The sequence below is a fragment of the Marmota monax genome, unplaced genomic scaffold (genome assembly GCF_021218885.2).
Source record: "Marmota monax isolate L192 unplaced genomic scaffold, Marmota_monax_Labrador192_F-V1.1 WCK01_AAM20220418_F8-fsc00182, whole genome shotgun sequence".
Lineage (NCBI taxonomy): Eukaryota > Metazoa > Chordata > Mammalia > Rodentia > Sciuridae > Marmota > Marmota monax.
Genome location: NW_026693043.1, coordinates 117846 through 136147, shown reverse-complemented (window position 1 = coordinate 136147; position 18302 = coordinate 117846). Strand labels below are relative to the sequence as shown.

At 40.6% G+C, this 18302-nt stretch overlaps 1 protein-coding gene and 3 long non-coding RNA genes across 6 annotated transcripts in view; 3 read left to right on the top strand and 1 right to left on the bottom strand.

Moving 5' to 3' along the window:
- The first annotated feature begins 226 nt into the window (after nucleotides 1–226).
- On the top strand, nucleotides 227–6873 carry LOC124098917 (uncharacterized). The gene is made up of 5 exons (XR_006853741.2): nucleotides 227–539; nucleotides 2159–2252; nucleotides 3742–3874; nucleotides 6337–6396; nucleotides 6720–6873. It is a non-coding gene; the product is annotated as an uncharacterized LOC124098917 (long non-coding RNA).
- On the bottom strand, nucleotides 3853–14579 carry LOC124098915 (uncharacterized). Of its 2 annotated transcripts, none has more exons than XR_006853740.2 (4): nucleotides 14226–14579; nucleotides 13531–13634; nucleotides 8451–8631; nucleotides 3853–6770 (listed from the first exon to the last, which is right to left on the bottom strand). It is a non-coding gene; the product is annotated as an uncharacterized LOC124098915 (long non-coding RNA). The 2 variants fall into 2 exon arrangements; XR_006853739.2 differs by having other exon boundaries at nucleotides 14405–14579.
- On the top strand, nucleotides 9522–12930 carry LOC131424522 (uncharacterized). Its single transcript, XR_009227694.1, has 3 exons — nucleotides 9522–10016; nucleotides 10188–10273; nucleotides 10803–12930. It is a non-coding gene; the product is annotated as an uncharacterized LOC131424522 (long non-coding RNA).
- A 193-nt stretch (nucleotides 14580–14772) lies between the features above and the next one.
- Nucleotides 14773–18302, top strand: part of Med14 (mediator complex subunit 14) — a 71646-nt gene continuing 68116 nt past the window's right edge. The window contains exon 1 of one of the 2 annotated variants that reach the window (XM_046453849.2): nucleotides 14773–15315. In XM_046453849.2, the coding sequence (XP_046309805.1) occupies nucleotides 15101–15315 (215 nt within the window). In that variant the 5' untranslated portion in view covers nucleotides 14773–15100. The remainder of the gene's footprint in view (nucleotides 15316–18302) is intronic. The other variant, XM_046453848.2, reaches the window with a different exon arrangement.

Genomic DNA, 18302 nt, shown 5'->3' with positions numbered 1-18302 from the left:
CACAACTAATTTATAAGGACAGAGTCCAAATTGCCCAGTAGCAATAATATAGTATGAACAGCAGGGACACTGGCAAACTTCCAGCACCTTTTGTTTTATATCTTAGAGGACTGCCCCTGATTGACAAGGCAACTGGCACCCAGAAAGGAAATACCTTTGTGGGAAGCTTTTATACCAGTCTGTGTGCTAGCACATGATCCATCTCCTTTAACCTGAAAGCACGCAGTCACTGAAATGTATTTCATCTGCTTATTTTATATACAAGGAACCAAGGAAGACTGAACTCCTTTGATGGTCAGACTCTTCCAGCCCCTACAATCTTAACTTTGGGAAATCAGAGTTCTCACAACAGTTCTGAGTTACTTAAATGTGGAGAATGCTGAAACAAACCTAACTTGTATTTTTTTCCCCCCAGCCCTTTTTATATTTTATTTAGAGACAAGATCTTGCTGAGTTGCTTAGGGCCTCACTAATTTGCTGAGGCTAGCCTTGAACTTGCTATCCTCCTGCCTCAGCCTCCCGGAGTCAATGGATTACAGGTATACGCCACCACGCCCGGCTCTAACTAGTATTTCTATTATCTTTCCTTTTTATAAGATAAAGGAGCAAATTTTTTTTTTGGTGGGGGGTGGGTACCACAGCTTGAAATCAGAGGCACTTGACCACCGAGCCACATCCCCAGCCCTATTTTGTATTTTATTTAGAGACAGGGTGTCACTGAGTTGCTTAGTGCCTCACCATTGCTGAGGCTGGCTTTGAACTTGCAATTCAAGGAGCAAATTTTTGTTGAGGCCATTCCAGGAAATCCAAAGAGAGCTTAGGCATAAAAGACATCCTTAACAGTTTTATTATTTCATATTTAGGCTCTGATAAGGGAAAGACAAAGTCAAGAATTGTCAGGAGACAGAGAACATTAACATAGCTGTCATTTTAGAAAACCTAATATACAGTTAGTTATAAATATTTTTAAACTACAGTAATGATTAACTGTGTTTTAGGAACTTACTTAAAAAATGAGAAACTTTTGTCAAAATTATTCAAGAGTTTTCTAGAAGTATAAAGAAGTAAAAAGAGTATTTGGGGTTCTTAACAAAATATGTACCATGACAATGAAAACAGGTCATAACAGGAACCTGTTATCCAGGTAGAGAATTACTTAGCTATTTTTTCAAAAAAGAAAATCCAAACCTAGTTTTACATTTTTTTTTTGTATATCATCTATATAATACTTTGCAGCAAAATTTATATGCCTTTTTTTTGGGGGGGGGGTGTACCAGGATTGAACTCAGGGTCACTCTACCACTGAGCCCTATCCCCAGCCCTTTTTATATTTTATTTAGAGACAGGGTCTCACTGAGTTGCTTAGGGCCTTGCTTTTGCTGAGGCTGGCTTTGAACTCACTATCCTCCTGCCTCAGTCTCCTGAGCTGCTGAGATTATTGGCATGCACCACCGTGCCTGGCCTGGCTTTTATATGCCTTTTAAAATAAATCTACGAATACTGAATATACCCTTAAATTTTTTTTTAACCATTACTACTACCTTTAAAAAATATTCTTAACATACTTTTTTTTTTTTTTTGGTAGTACTGAGAACTGAATCCAGGGGCACTTAACCACTGAGCCACATCTTTAGACCTTTTTTAAAACTGAGACAGAGTCTTGTTAAATTGCTTAGGGCCTTGCTAAATTATAGAGTTTGGCTTTGAACTCGAATCTTCCTGTGTCAGCCTCCTGAGCTGCTGGGATTATAGGCATGTGCCACTGTGCCCAGCAATATACTTTTATATATAGCTAAAATTCACATAATATAAAATTAAAGTGTACAATTCAGCAACATTTGGTGCATTCACAGTGTTGTGCTACCTTTACATCTACTCAGTTCCAAAACATTTTCATCACCTCAAAAGAAAGCCTATACCCATTAAGCAGTCACTCCCCTGCTGTGCCATCTCCCTGGTAATCCCTAATCTGCTTTTTGTCTCTAAGGATTTACCTATTCTGGGTAGTTCATGCAAATGGCCTCATGCAATCAATATAGGACCTATTATTATGCATGGCTTCTTTCAGTCAAGCATGTTTTCAAGGTTCATCCTTGAACCTTTTATGTATCAATATTTCTTTTCTTTTTTAATGGTTGAATAATATTCCATTACACAGATCTACCACCTTTGATTATCTATTCATGGATTGGTGGACATCTGGGTTGTTCCCACCTTATCGGTACTGTGAAGAGTGCTGCAATGATTTGTATGTAAGTATGTGTTTGTATGGCTGTTTTTAATTCTTTTGAAAAAAGATACATACACACACATACACCTGTTCAGATTCATGAGTAGAATTGCTGGGTCATATGCATTCTTCTGTTTATTGTAGCACTATTTATGACAGCCGAAAAATGGAATCAATCTAAGCACTCACTAACTGGTGAACATATAAAAAAAATGTGGTATATATGCACAATAGAATACTATTCAGGTATAAAAACGATGAAATTCTATCGTGACAACATGAATAGAACTGGAAGTTACTAAGCCAGGCACAGAAGGACAAGCGCAAGTGGAATCTAAACAAATTGATCTCACAGAAGTTCAGAGTTGAATAGTGGTAAACAGAGGCTGAGGAGAGTAGGGAGAGGGGCGATAGGGAAAAGCTAATCAAGAGATACTAACTTACAGTCAGGAGAAATAAGTTTTGGTGTTTTATTGTACAGTCATTACCTATTAATGACATTGCATTGTATATTTCCAAAAAGTCACAAGAAAGAATATGGAATGTTTTTACCAAAAGATAAATGTTTGATTTGAACGTTATACAATGTGTACACGTATTGAAACATCACATGGTAACCATAAATATGTATGATTCTATGAGTTAAAAAATTTATTGGCCATAGATATATGGGGTTACTTCTGGACTTTAAATTTTATTTCATTGATTTATATGGGTTGTTTCCTTGTTTAGTGACTTTTTGTTTATTTATTTATTTTAGTTTTTGGCGGACACAACATCTTTGTTTTTTTTTTTTGTATGTGGTGCTGAGGATCGAACCCAGGCCACACACATGCCAGGCGAGCACGCTACCGCTTGAGCTACATCCCCAGCCCTTGTTTAGTGACTTTTCAAAACCATTTTGGTGAAATCTGTATTCTTTGTCATGTGGCACTGAAGTCTCTGTTGTGTTAGCTTACGGTTAAGTCTTTTTTGGGGAGGGGCACCAGGGATCGAACTCAGGGGCACTGGACCACTGAGCCACTTCCCCAGCCCCATTTTGTATTCTTTTTAGAGACAGGGTCTCACTGAGTTGCTTAGTGCCTTGCTAAGTTGCTGAGGCTGGCTTTGAACTTGAGATCCTCCTGCCTCAGCCTCTTGAGCAGCTGGGATTACAGGCTTATGGTTAAGCCTTTGACAGTGTTTCCTGAAATGCTTAAGTGTCAAAAACAGGAGGAGGAGGAGGGAGAAGAATACACAAACACTCTCCCAGGCCTTGCAGACAGGCTCCGTGTTGGGGTCCTCCGTTAACATTTGGCCAGGCCATTTATAATTTTGGTCTTTCTCTTCACCTCTTGATGGCTGGGAGCCTGATGACCAGCTAGAGGTGAATGTTTAGGATGTTTTCAGAACATGCAGCAAGCTCTGGGCATGAATGTGGCTTTTTTTTTTTTCTTTTCAGTATTGGGGATCAAACCTAAGGGCAGTGTACCACCGAGCTATAACACCAGACTTTATATTCTTTGAGACAGGATATTCTAAGCTGCCGAGGCTGGCCTCCCAACTTGTGATCCTCCTGCCTCAGTCTCCCGTGTCACTGGAATTACAGGCCTACGCTACCACACCTGTGGCTTTCTTGATATAGAAAGCTATACCTCCTACCAGGTACAGTTGGGAACTTTAAAAGTTCTTATTCCCCTATATATCCCCTTTCCCAATCTTTTCCTACCTAGGTCTTTTGGTCTATTTTTTTTGTTTTGATTGTTGTTCCCTATCCCAGATTGCTACAGTCAATATTTGTGCCTTTAAATGCTCTTTCAAAAGCTGTTCAGGAAGCTACCGTGGGCCTGGGAACACTGTGTTGAGTGAAACACGGGTAGGCCTTGTGCTGTCCTTTGAGGAACCAATGGACAAGTATAAGCCCATCACCACAGATGGGTTGAGAGGATGGCTCATGTTGTCCCTTCTGAAATTAGCACCCTGCAACAGGAGTGTGGACTGTTGTCCCCATGGCTGCCACCGGCATGGGAGATTTCGGGCAGGTGCTGTCTTACCTCAATGCTTTGGTCTTCACCTGGTTGGTTTGAGTAGATTCTGAAGTTCTGCAAAAGTTCACCGTGACAGTTGCTTTTGTAGAGGGAGAACCCTACTCTGCAATTTTTGGTGACACCACTTCTTAATATTCTATTTTACTTTTATGTGGTGCTGAGGATCAAACCCAGGGCCTCACACATGCAAGGTGAGCGCTCTACCACTGAGCCACGACCCCAGCCCAACTTCTTAATATTCTTTTATTTTAATGTGCTTGGACAGAAATACTTAGCTATGTAAAGAAATAATAAAAGGCTTTAACTTTAATTTAAAAATATAATCAGTCTTAGCATATTAAACAAAACAATGTTGATGTTACATTGAAACACGCATTTTAACAAATAGTATCCTTAGGTAACAAATCATATCTGTTTTCTTCCAGACATATTTATATTTTATGTAATTACAATATCATATATAGTCTTGATTATTTTTATCTCTTTTAATCTAAATAATTAACTTCTGTTTTCTCTAAACCAAGAGAAAACCAGGAACCATCTAGCTGATTTTCTCTGAGCACAATTTTCAGATTATCTATATAAATTTTAAGGTGGCAAAATGAGCATATGACATCATCCAAAGCACTGGAACATTTTAATGTATACCAGTAAATGTGTACCATTTTATAATACATGCAAATAAGGGTAAATTGAAGCTATGTTTAGTGACCAAAAGCTTTATATATTCTTTTACTTAGAAACTATCCAAATATCCAAAGATTGTCAATGAATTCAGCCTAATATTTAAAATCTTAGCAAAGGTTAACTAAAGATCTGGAAATTACAGTTTTAGCTAACACATTAAACCCTTATGATCTGTAAACTTACAAGAAATTTATAAGCGCCAATCCTTTGAAATGACATCTGTAACTAAAATTTCATTTAGTAAAAAACCATTTTATGTTTGTGATCTTCAATATTCAGTGGAAACAATGATAACTTATTTGATCCACAAATCTAATATAGGATATTTAGGAAGTTTAAATCTTGAGAAGTCTGACTTTAGTTATATCTCAACTAGAACACGGGCTTGCATTAATTTTATAGATTAAAATCAGAAGACATTCTTCTTATCTTGTAAGGATAGTAACAAAGGCTATTACTTAAGCTTATCTGTATTAAAACTGAAACAGTTATTAAATTTTTTCTTTCTCATAAACATCTGAGACTATCTGTAGTAGACAGTGCTAGAATATGCACATGATGGAATACTTTTTCTGATCAATTATTAAAATTTCCCACCGCTTAGGGAAGGTCAGATGGAGGGAGGAGGAGCGGGAGACTGGCACTCCATGTCTGCAATCTCACCGTAACTATTTCCAGTTATTTCTGATTTTTTTTTCCTGCTGCTCCTGGTGCCTAGAAAGCCTGACTGACTTCATCCTAAGGTGGCAATTAGGCAACATAGGAAGATGACTGCAGTTTTTTGCTTCTGCTACCACTTGGTTTCAGTTTCTGGGTGTGGAAGGCTGCTGACCACAGGAGAATTATTAGGTGGTGAAATTCATGAGCCCTAGTATACACCTACAATGTCCTGCTTGGGCAGTATTAAGAGGACATCCTGAGCAGTGGTGCACGCCAGTTATCCCAGTGGCTGGGGAGGCTGAGGCAGGAGGATCATAAATTCAAAGCCAGCCTCAACAACTTAGCGAGGCCCTAAGCAACTCAGTGAGACCCTGTCTCTAAATAAAATACAAAATAGGGCTGGGGATGTGGCTCAGTGGTTGAGTGCCCCTGAGTTCAATCCCCAGTACCATAAAAAAAAAAAAAAAAAAAAAAGGAAAGAAAAGGAAACCCTGCCTCCTGGGTTGTTCAAGTTCTAACACAGTGCTCAGTTAGTCATCACCCATGTGGGTGCAGGTGGCAGAGGCCCTTGTGAAGGGAGGAGAAATAGTGGCCAGTGACGTAAAACAAATGGACTATGTGGCTATGGAAAGAACAAGAACCTGGGCATCTGAGGAAGGAAGGACTACTTTAGTCCCTAAGAGGTGTGGGAGTTGGAGAAGGGGAGTATTTAATGCTTTCTTTTCCCCCTAGATCCAGCCCTGCAGCAGCATAAGACACCCTGTCCCTTGAGTCAGGCAGCAGCTGCAGTTGGTAAGAAGACCCTGCTGCATCCCCATCCTCATTCTGAATACCCTCACACCAGCAGGACTATTCAGCCACTCCTGACACCCTCACAACGCAGAACTGTCTGCCATGCATCACACCCTGCTCCTTCCCAGTGTGTACCAAAACAGCCTTGTTTCGCTCAGATGCGAATGAAGATATGCAGCCCTTGGCCTTGGCTCCTTAGCTGTGGTGCAACTCCTGTGCATGTGGTCTCCATGGGGGTCTGCTGCATCTCTCCACAAGACATGGTGACATGGGAACCAGAGCCACCTCACTGATGCCCCTCCCATCTTGTTGTTTACTTTCAGCATCTATCCATGGCAGTTTTACTCCTTGTCAGACTGAGGGGGGTCGCTTCCCTAACAAAGATGGAACAAGGTAAGATGAGATTTTCATTTTTTCAGAGAGAATATAATTGTGCCCTAAATGGGCTCCTTTTCTCTCTCTCTCTCTCTCTCTCTTTTTTTTTTTTTTGGTACCAGGGATTGAACCTGGGGGTTTAACCACTGAGCTACATCCCCAGCCCTTTTTAAAATATTTTATTTAGAGACAGGGTCTCACTGAGTTGCTTAGAGCCTTGCTAAGTTGCTGAGGCTGGCTTTGAACTTTTTTTTTTTTTTTTTTTTAAATATTTATTTATTTATTTTTAGTTTTCGGCGGACACAACATCTTTGTTTGTATGTGGTGCTGAGGATCGAACCCGGGCCGCACGCATGCCAGGCGAGCGCGCTACCGCTTGAGCCACATCCCAGCCCCTGGCTTTGAACTTTTGACCCTCCTGCCTCAGCCTCCTGAGCCGCTTACAGGTTTTACAGGGGGAAGTCCACTTACAGGGATTACAGGTGTGTGCCCCTAAGCCTGGCTCCTTCTCCTTTCTAACAGTGCCCCTCCTTTTCTTCTTCCTTTATTCCCCCATTAGGAATCACTTATTTATAAGATGTTGCATTTTAGCAGTTAGAAAACAGATTATAAATTTGGGTACGTTTTTTAAGAGTTCGTTGGAAACATTCTTTTCCATGCCTAAAACCCAAAGTGTTAAACTATCTGATATCTTTATCTCTTTCATAGCAGTTATAATTGAAGTTTCCTTATAGTCTTCTTTTTTATGTTAGCTTTAAACACTAGAAATTACAAAAATGTTTTAAAATCTGAAACACTGAGTAGATATGTATGAAATGTTGTTCATTAGGAAAGAAAAAAGATCTAAGCTTTTAATTGACTACCCATGCCCAGTCTTGTTTTCAAAAGACTTTACTGTGTATGTCCTCAAATATATAGAAGAGAAAGAATATGAGCCTTCATGTTTTTTTAAAATATTTCTCTTTTTTTTTTTAAACCTTTATTTTATTTATTTATTTTTATGTGGTGCTGAGGATCGAACCCAGGGCCTCGCACGTGCTAGGCAAGTGCTCTACTGCTCAGCCCCGACCCCAGCCCCTGAGTTGCCATGTATTTATCATCAACTTGAACAACCGTCAACGCAATAGAAACAGAACAAGATCAACATTTTTCCAATCTTTTTTAATCTACTTCCCCCAACATTTTTTCTCAAGTATTTTAAAAGAAACTCCTGGCATTTCATTCCATATAAATATATTAAATATATTAGTCTTATTCTACAAAAGTAATGCAATATAAAAAGAACAATAGAACATCAGCGAAGGAATATACTTGTCCCATTCATTCATCAAAGGCAATAGATGGGTACTAAGCTAAGTGCTGGCTATACTAGAAAGATAATCATGTGAGTACAGAAGATAAAGCCAGGCATGGTGGAGCACACCTATAATCTGGGCAGCTTGGGAGGCTGAGGCAGGAGGATCACGAGTTCAAAGCTAGACTCCACAAAATCAAAATGCTGACCAACTCAGTGAGACCCTGTCTTCAAATAAAATACAAAATAGGGCTGGGGATGTGGCTCAGTGGTTAAGTGCCCCTGAGTTCAATCCCTGGTATGCCCCCCCCAAAAAAAAATCTAAAAATTCATGGATTATTAGGTGAATAAATAGAATGATAATGATAATTTATAAGTCACTTACTGTTTTAAGCCTTTGCAAATGTTAATTCTTTTATTCTTCATGATCATCTTCTGAGGTATATGACTATTATAGATGAGGAAACTGAGACCCAGAGGAGTGAAATAACTTGATGGAAAGAGTTCAGATAGTATGTGGTAGAGCCTGGATTTGAATCTAAGCAGTTTGATTTCAGAGGCTGTGCCTTGAGGGATAAAAACAGGGAATCATTTTAATATTGTGGTAAAAACAATGCTATATGTTCATCAAACCATTTCTTTGCCTTTGTAAGTACACAGACTATTTCCCATCTCCCTAGCCTCCGAGTGGGGCCATGTGACTAACTGGTTAACGGAATGTGGGTGGAGAAGTGGAGACAGGCAGACAGACAGACACACACACACACACACACACACACAAATGCATATACATATTTATTTATTCTGATGGTCATAGAATGATGGCTGCCCAGTATGGTTAAGTTTCTACCTGGAGGAAAGCCTCCTATTAGGCCCATCTTTATTGAACTTTGTGAGCTCAAAACTGTGTTAAGTTATTGAGATTCTGGAGTTTGTTATGACAGCTAGTGTAAATTATACTAATACAAACATTAATTTAAATGTTCTAAAATGATCAAATATTTAAAAAATATTGAAACATACAGAATACATTAAACAATCATATCTGTATCCCCAGATCTAACAGATAGCAAAAAGGTCATATTTTCTTCATGTTTTTCTTGAAGAAATCCATTGCAGCATATGTTAAGAGAAATAAGCCAGACTCAGAAAGTCAAGAGTTGTATGTTTTCTCATATGTGGAAGCTACAGAGGAAAAAAGAAATAAAGGGAGGGACTCAGGAAATTAGAAGGGAGACTAGTACAGTAGAGCAAGGGGAGACAGGGAAGAAAAGGGGAGGGCTGGGAAATCAAAGTGACCCATCATGCTATATACCTGGATGAATATCTCACAATGACTCCCACTATTATGTATCACTATAAAATTAATAAAAAATAATTTAAAATTCCATTAGCTGACTAGTAACTGCTAACTAATAAAGCACCACCTCATCCCTTACCCCTTCCTAGAAGTAACTACAATCTTGAAGGTGGTGTATATTATCCTCATCTAGATTTATACTTCAATATATTATAGATAGTGTTTTATGTGCTGTGAAAGTATAGAGTGGTATCAAAAGAGATTGCATGTTTCATTCAGAATTTGTTTTATTTTGGGACTGGGGATTGAACCCAAGGGTGCTTAACCACTGAGCCACATCACCAGCCCTTTTTATTTTGAGACAGGATCTCATTAAATTGCTTAGGGCCTCGCTGAGGCTGGCTTTGAACTTGTTATCCTCCTGTAAGCCCAAAACGCTGGGTTTGCAGCTAGCCAGTACTGGTTTTTAGATGTATTCACATTGGTGCAAGTAGCTCTAATTCATTTGAACACTGTACAAATATACTAATTTAATCATTCATTCTTTTTTTTAAAATTTTTTTTAGTTATGGATGGACACAATATCTTTATTTTTATTTATTTATTTGTATGTGGTGCCGAGGATCAAACCCAGGGCCTCATGCATGCAAGGTAAGTGCTCTACCACTAAGCTACACCCCCAGCCCTCATCTGTTCTCTTACTGAGGCAGTTAAGATTATTCATAACTGTTTGTTTCTACCAAGAGGGCTGCGATGGACTTTCTTGGCATATGACAATATAATATCTGAGGGTTTTTTTTTTTTTTTTTTTTTTCATTTAAGCTGATACTTGATGAATGAGAAGTCATCCATGTGAAGAGCCAGGAAACAAGCTGTTTAAGCATCTGGATCAGAAGACAGGCCCTAAGGTGAGAGGGAATGGCAATGACCAGACAGACTCAGTGAGATCCTAGTGTAGTGAGTGAGAGAAACAGGGGCAGGAGACGGGGGAGAAAGGAGAAGCAGAAAAGGGCTGCTCTGCTAATAGCTTTAGAGGTCACAGTAAGAAGTTTGATTTTTTTTCTAAATGCAAAGCTATTAAAGTGTTCTTGTTTTTTTTTTTTTTTTTATGTTTGTCAGACCATGTCCCAACATTGTAAATTCCTTCCCTCAATTCACAATGAATATAGATAGCATCTAGCATCTGTTATATGAATGCATTTACTGCTTTTGCTCTCTGTTTTGGAGAAACTGCAACATATTCTAAAAAGAAAAAAAAAATACTTTTCAATTCCTTCCCTACCCTTTTGTGTCTGAGCAGCAGCATTTATATATTTCAAAATGAAACCATATGTATCCCAATTTCATTTTTCCATCAAAAAGACTTAAAAGAAATGCCTTTTCTCCCCCAGTCCATGTTGTGTAATCAATTTGTTTTCTTTTGTTAAAATCCAATAGATTTCATCAAAGATCTAAAGCACGTAGATCGATTCGGGAGCTGAGAAAATATACTGCTAGTCCTGAAACTGAGATGTGACAGAATCACAGGACGCCCAAACAAAGGAACTGAAAAATGTGAATGAAAAAAGTAAGTAACTCTCTTACAGTGCCAAACAGTAGTATAGACTTTCAAGTGACAAATTAGAAATTATTTCCAAATGCGGGTCATGCCTTTAGTAACTTAGCTCAACATGCTAACATTTCCTCTCCTTCCCCATTCATTTCGTTTACTAGCCCTCTGTATATCTGCCAAGTGGTTACGTTGGAGTATCTAGGAGACAGAGGTATCATTCCCCTTGGGAGCTTTCATTTACTTTAACTACCTGATCTTCAATATTAAAGCAGAGTAAGGTTCACAAGTCCTATTACTGTATTTTCAACCTATTTTCCTTTAAGCCATCCTTTTTTTTTTTTTTTTTGGTACCAGGGCTTGAACTTAGGGGCACTTAACCACTGAGCCCCATCCCCAGCCCTATTTTGTATTTTATTTAGAGACAGGGTCTCACTGAGTTGCTTAGCACTTCACCCTTGCTGAGGCTGGCTTTGAACTCATGCTCCTCCTGCCTCAGCCTCTGGAGCCACTGGGATTACAGGCGTGTGCCACTGCCCTTGGCTTAGGTCATCTTTTTTGACAATGAGTACTTACTAATTTTTAAAGATACCTATTCAAAAACAGAAATCTCAATAATCTATAATTGATGTGGATGAAATTTTCTTTTTTCTAAAACAACTTCCCCATCCACTGATTTTTTTCCCCCTTTACTTACAAGTTGGTCATACTCTTTCTAGGTAGAAACACACTGCTAAATAGAATGACTACCAAAATGCAAGATGTAGATTTGTGTTTATACAATAAGGCAGAGTTAAAACCCTATCACACAGAATCAGAGTTTCAGTGTTAGGAAAGACTTTTAGGATCACCTTGCACAATTACCTATTTTTGGTGTATATGTGACAACCCCCCACCTGATTCCCATATTGGGGATTGAACCTAGGGGTGCTCTGCCATTGAGCTATACCCCTAACACTTTTTATTTTTTGAAACAGGGTCTCATTAAGTTGCTGAGGCTGGCTTGAACTTACTGATCTTCCTGCCTCCGCCTCCCAAATTGCTGGGATTATAGGTATGTGCTACCCTGCTTGGGAGACAACCAGATTTCTTAAGTGAAGTCAAAATCCTTTTTCAGAAGGGAGGGAGAGAGAAGGACGGAGAGGGAGTGAGACAGACACAGACAGAGATACTGATACAATGAAACAAGTCAAAACTGCACAAGAGATGGTCCAGTTCTACTTAACATAAAATTTTTGTTTATTCCCCATGCAAATTAAAACCACAATGAGGGCTGGAGTGGTGGCTCAGTGATAGAGTGTACGCCTAACATGCACGAGACACTGGGTTCGAACCTTGGCACCACATAAAAACAAACTAATGTATCCACCTAAAATTAAAGATACATAAATAAATAAATGTTTAAAAAAAAACCACAATGAGATACCTTAATCTGTTAGAAGGGCTAGTAAACAAAAACAAAAACAAACAAACAAACAAAAAAAACAAAGAAAAATGCTGATGAGGATATAGAGAATAGGGAGCTCTTCTAAACCCTTGGTGGTAATGCAAATTAGTATGGCTATTTTGGAAAACAATAGGGAGATTCCTCAAAAAACTAAGAAAATTGCCATATGATCTCGAAACCCCACTTCTGAATATATATCCAAAGGAACTGAAATCCCTATGCGAAAGAGATGTGTGTTTGTTGCAGTGTTACAGTAGCTAAGATTTAGAAACAACCTAAGTGCCTGTTACTAAATTAATGGGACTTTTAAAAGGTTGTATACTGTAACAATACAATCATCTTTAAAAAGAATGAAATGCTGTCACTTGCAACATAGATGATTCTAGAGGATACCACCTTAAGTGAAATAAGCCAGGCACAGAAAGACAAATGTCTCATGATTTTACTTGTATGTGGTATCTAAAAAAGTCCAAGTCAAGTAGAAAGAAGAATAGTGGTTACCAGAGACTGAGGGCAGGGGAAAGTGGGCAGGGAAAGGAGTATTGTTGTACAAAGGGTACAAGTTTCAGTTAGACTTAGGAGGGGAAGAATAAGTTCTGGTGATCTCCACAGCAAGTTGACTATAGTTAATAACAATGTATAGGGCTGGGGTTGTAGCTCAGGTGGTAGAGTGCTTGCCTTCCATGCACAAGCCCTAGATTTAATCCCCAGCACCACACAAAAAAAGAACAAACAACAACAATGTATGGCTCAGAATTGTTAGAGTGACTTTAAAATGTTGTCACTACAAAAAAAAAAAAAAAAAAAAAAGTGAGGTGATGGTATGTTAATTAGTCTGACTTCCTTATTCCACAGTGTATACATACACTGAAACATCACTTTGTATCCTACCAATATATACAGTTATTCATCCATTAAACATGAAAATAAAATTTCAAAAAAACTTTGCTCCCTAGGGGAAGCTTGCCTAGGGATTAATGATAGTCTCTGCCCTGCAGTCACAGCACTTGTAGGGGCTATAGATAATCCTAAAACATTTTAAGTACCATAGTGATACATGTAAATGTGCTTTAGGCCCACAAAGGAAGGAGAAGTGATTACACTGGAGGTTAAACCTTCAAAAGACAAGTGAAAGGCTTTCAAGAGTAAAGAATTAGCCGGCACAATACCGCGGTTCTGGTCCTGTAGTCTCAGTCACTCAGGAGCCTAAGGTGGTAGGATTGCTTGTGCCTTGGAGTTCTAGGCCAGTCTGGGCAATGTAGGGAGGCCCCATCTCAGTAAAAAAAAAAAAAAAAAAAAAAAAAAGAAAGAAAGAAAATAAACTATTAGGTATATCTATAATGCACTAATAAAAGGAAAAGAAACAATAAAATGAGAGTATCTTAACTGTAGGAAAAACAGCACCAGCTTTGCTTACACCTTAGGAGTTGCAAAAAGATGTCAGTAAAGGATCAAAACAACTGACACTTTTAACAGTTAATGTCTATGTGACTACACATTAGAATCCTTTGGGAAATCAATCCCTGAGTCCAGACCAATTACATGTAATCTATGGGGGTGGAACCCAGAAAAACTGCTTTTTTCTTTTTTTTTTTTTTCCCTTTGAGAATCATCATTTTAAAGCAGGGGCGAAATAGTAAACGTGGATTTTGACGCGGAAAACTCCCGGTTAGGAATAGATTCAGTGAAAGCCCTTGGTAGGCAGGGTAGCTATTTCAAGAGCAGGGACAGAAGCGGGAGCCCGCCGCAGAGGATTTAAGGGCTGTTTCTGTGCTGCACTAGGGATCTGCGTGGCGGTAACCGGCTCAGCACCCGCCCCACTCTATTAAAAGTAGGTGATTTCGCGGGGTGACTCTGTCCCTACCCCGAATCATGTCTGCTAGCACATTTTCCCACAGTTTAAAAAAAAAGAAAAAGGACAATACGTCTCTCTCCCACGCAACACGCCTAGGACGTCTGTAGGAGGAGCAAAGGCCTGAAAAAAAAAAAATCACTCGCGCGCTGCCACTCCGTTTTCTTTGCGATTCCAAAGCCACAACTCACGAGCTTCCAGGGTCGACCTCCACGGTCGTGTTAGGAGCCCGCTTAGGGAGTGATGAGCGACCCCTTAGGGCAAACTGCTGTCTTTAAGACCCTGGGTGGGGAGCGGGGGGCGAGGGTAAGGGCTGGGTACTGACGTTCGCGGTGACGCGGCCCGCTCGGCTCTCACTCCGGCTTCCGGCTGTACGCGGTCCCTTTTCCGCTCCCCCCCCCCCACGCGCCTGCCCCGCCCCACTCCCACGCACCCCCCTACCCCCCACCCCCCACCCCCCACCGCCACCAAGCGCTACTGCGCAGGACAGCGGGGAGAACAGTCACAGGTTGTTATCGGAAGGCCCCCTGCAGGTTCCCCTTCCGCTCTGTCTAAAGACTTCCGCTTTGGGCCGTCAACATGGACGCTACTGCTGCCGGGTGCAGCGGCCTCTGAGCCATCGCGGAGGTCCAGCTTTTCTGCGGCGGCGGTCCCCCTTCCCCGCCCTCTCTGCCTCCCCCCGCCCCTCGCTCCCGTCTCTGGAGCCGGCGGGCTCGTCGCTTCATGGGGGCGGGCTTCTGTGGCCGGCGCAAGGCTTCCTGTTCTGAGGCTGCCCGGCTGTAAGCGGCGGCGACTCTGCCCGCGCCTGCCTCGGCGCGGTGACCGAGCGCCCGGGAGGTCCACGGGCCGCATCTTGGCCGCTGCACTAAGCCCGACCCTGCGTCGCTATGGCCCCAGTGCAGCTGGAAAACCACCAGCTGGTCCCGCCGGGAGGCGGCGGCGGGGGCAGTGGCGGCCCGGCGTCAGCCCCAGCTCCTCCTCCTCCAGGAGCCGCCGTGGCGGCGGCCGCTGCGGCTGCGGCTAGCCCCGGCTACCGATTGAGCACCCTCATCGAATTTCTGCTGCACCGGGCCTACTCGGAGCTCATGGTGCTGACCGACCTGTAAGTGCCGCCAAACCCACGCCTGCTCCCCAGCCCCCGCTTCCCGCCCAGCCGACTGAGGGTTGCGCCTCCCTTTTCCCCGAGAGGCTGCCGTTTTCTCCGCTGGGCTGGCTGCTTAGTCTAGAATTTTTGAACTCATGGGGTGCAGGGGAGGTGGAGAAGCTTTGTATTGGGGGGTCTTTCTCGATGGAGACTTGGCTCATTTAGCGTGTCGTTACACTGAAGCTGAAGATTGTCTTTGGGATTTTTGTCTGAGTTCCCAACAGAACTCTATTGATTTCTGGCTGAAAGCTTTTTAGCCCAAAGCCCAAGATCACAGTGTAGTATTTAGGAATACATAATATTCATACTTTAAAAAAAACTCCCAAAGACAGGAAATCTTTCATATCTGGATGATACATTTTAAATAGAGGTTGTAATTGCTTCTGTTTAAACGCAGGAGATATATTGTGTTTATATTGTGTTTAAGGTAATTCATCGTTCAGATGCAAGTTTGTGTGTGTGAGAAACATTTGAGAATGTTTGAGTCTTTATGAATTTAGTCAAAGTAAAAAAAAAAAAAATTTGTAACCAGCCTGCTGCTGTTATTTCACCTAGTTACCTATGAAAAGCCTTGGGGCTTGATTAGGGTGTTAATCCCTTCAGAATAGGATCAGAATACACTAATGATTCAGTGCTTGAAGAAAAAGCATTATAAAATTTGGGGGGTTCTTTTACATCTTTTACCCCAGGTTCAGAAAAGGTAAGTCAGAGAAAAAAAAAAAAAAGAAGAAAGATTAGTTTTGATCTAGATTAATTTTTTAATCTATTGTAAGACATCAGGGTTTTCAATTACATTAGTGTGGAGATTTTAGGTTGTACAGTGTCACAGTAATTTGTTACTGGAGACTTAAAATATTTGTTTGCATGTCACTAAAGAAATTAGAATGGGTTCCACTGACTCCTGTGAAACGTCATTCTCAGTTTTGATGTACTTCATTGAATGAGACGGGAAGAAATCTAAAGATAAAAGAAATCTACCCCTGTCTAATGAGAAATTTAAATAGCTGTCACGATTGGGAATTCTTGCAGTACTTTACTCCTCTGCACTGATTATTGTTGAATTTCATAAGAATTCAAGAGTGTCCATGAGACAATTGGATGTATGTGAAGGTCACCTGTCTTATGTATAGCTGTGAAGAAAATGGTAAGGACTGCTGCCATCAGTAATTGTGTAATTCGTTTTTCCATAGGAGATTTGGAGAGATTCCTTGAATTATATTGTTTTGTTTTTATTATTTTAAAACTTGGTTTATGAAGAAGAAACATCTGTTTTATTGCTGTAGAATAAGTATATAGGTATAGTATGTTGATGTGTGCCCCCCACACCCAGCCCAGCACAGACATCTCTGTTGAACTCCAGATTATATGTCCAGATACCTACATTTCAGTATCTAGTGGGCATTTCAACATATCAAGGCCAGATTCAAACTCCTGATTCTACTTGACATCTCCCCTCTATCTCAAAACCTTTTCTTTCTCAAAGAATACATTCTTTCTGTTGTTGCTCCTGCTAAAAATTTTAGAGTAATTCCTGGCTCCTCTTTTTTCACATCCCATCCCCAGGGTACATCAGCAAGTCTTCTCTCTCACTTTGAAATCCCACCACTTCCCAGTGCTGTTTCACCAAGTGTTGGTCCAAGCCACCCAGTCTTCAGCCTGTGCTCTGCGGTAGTCTGCTTGTTGGTGTCTTTCCTGCCCTTGCCCCTCTAGTTTCTTCTCCACAAAATAGCTGAGATGATCCTTTTAAAACTTACCTGATCAGAACCCTCCAGTGGTTTCTCATCTCACTTAGATTAAAAAAATTTTTATAATCACCCTCATAGAGAGTGCCCATAAAGTTTATGATCCAGCAGGACACTTTTGAGCCTAAAGGCAGGTGGCATTAATAGTGGTGTCAGAACAGCAAACAACCAGGATTATCTTGTGCAAACCAGGACATGTGGACATGTGGCCATTTCCTTTTATTTCTTTTCTTGAGTACTGGGGATCAACCCCCCTCCCCCCACCCGGGCGATTTACCACTGAGCTACATCTGCAGTCCATTTGCTTTTTTATTTTGAGACTTAAGTTGTTAGTCTCACTAAATTGCTGAGGCTAGCCTCTAACTCACAAGATCCTCCTGCCTCAGCCTCCTGAGTCACTGGGATTACAGATATACAACTCTGGATCCAGCCCCTCATTTTCCTTTTAAGGCCCTGCATGATCTGTGCCTTTTTTCTCTTACGCCTTTAATTCATGTCCTAATACTGTCATCATGGAGCCTTTGCTCTTCCCTGAGAAATCTGTGTGATTTGCCTTCTCATTTCCATTCGGTCTTAGTTCACATATAACTTATCAGAAAGACTGCCTTTCACTACCCATTAAAATAGTATTCTGCACCTTCATGCTGTTCTTTCTCTGTGCTGGGTGCTTTTAGTTTCCTCTACAGGACTTATTGTCTCCTGACATTATTATTACATGGTACTCTCTCCTCTGGTCACTGGAATGTAAGCTCCTTATGGAGAGAGATTTTGACTTGTTTTCTACATTCCCCAGGGCCTAGAATAATGCCTGCACATACTCGGGTCTTAACTAAGTATTTCTTGATTTAGTGCATGAATAACTGAATTTTTAGAATTGTCATTGCAAACCTTGGAGAATGTGATGGGAGGAGTCATTGTTGCTCTTGATACATAGGTATGTAAAATAACTTTCTTCATTTTTGATTTGTGTTAGAGAACTTACTGTGAAGGTGCCTAAATACTGTGTTTTCCCTTGTTCCAGGTAAAAACTCTTGGGATTAATGTATTATGTATAGCCAGTGTTCTAGTAGAAGGGTCTTTAGGGACACAGTTACTTATTTTGTAACACTTGATGCTAGACTGTGAACTATTGAAGGTAAACTGGACAGCCTTGGTTGGGCTTTGGCCCCACATTTCTGTTTGTTTTTTTTTTTCCTTCTGCTA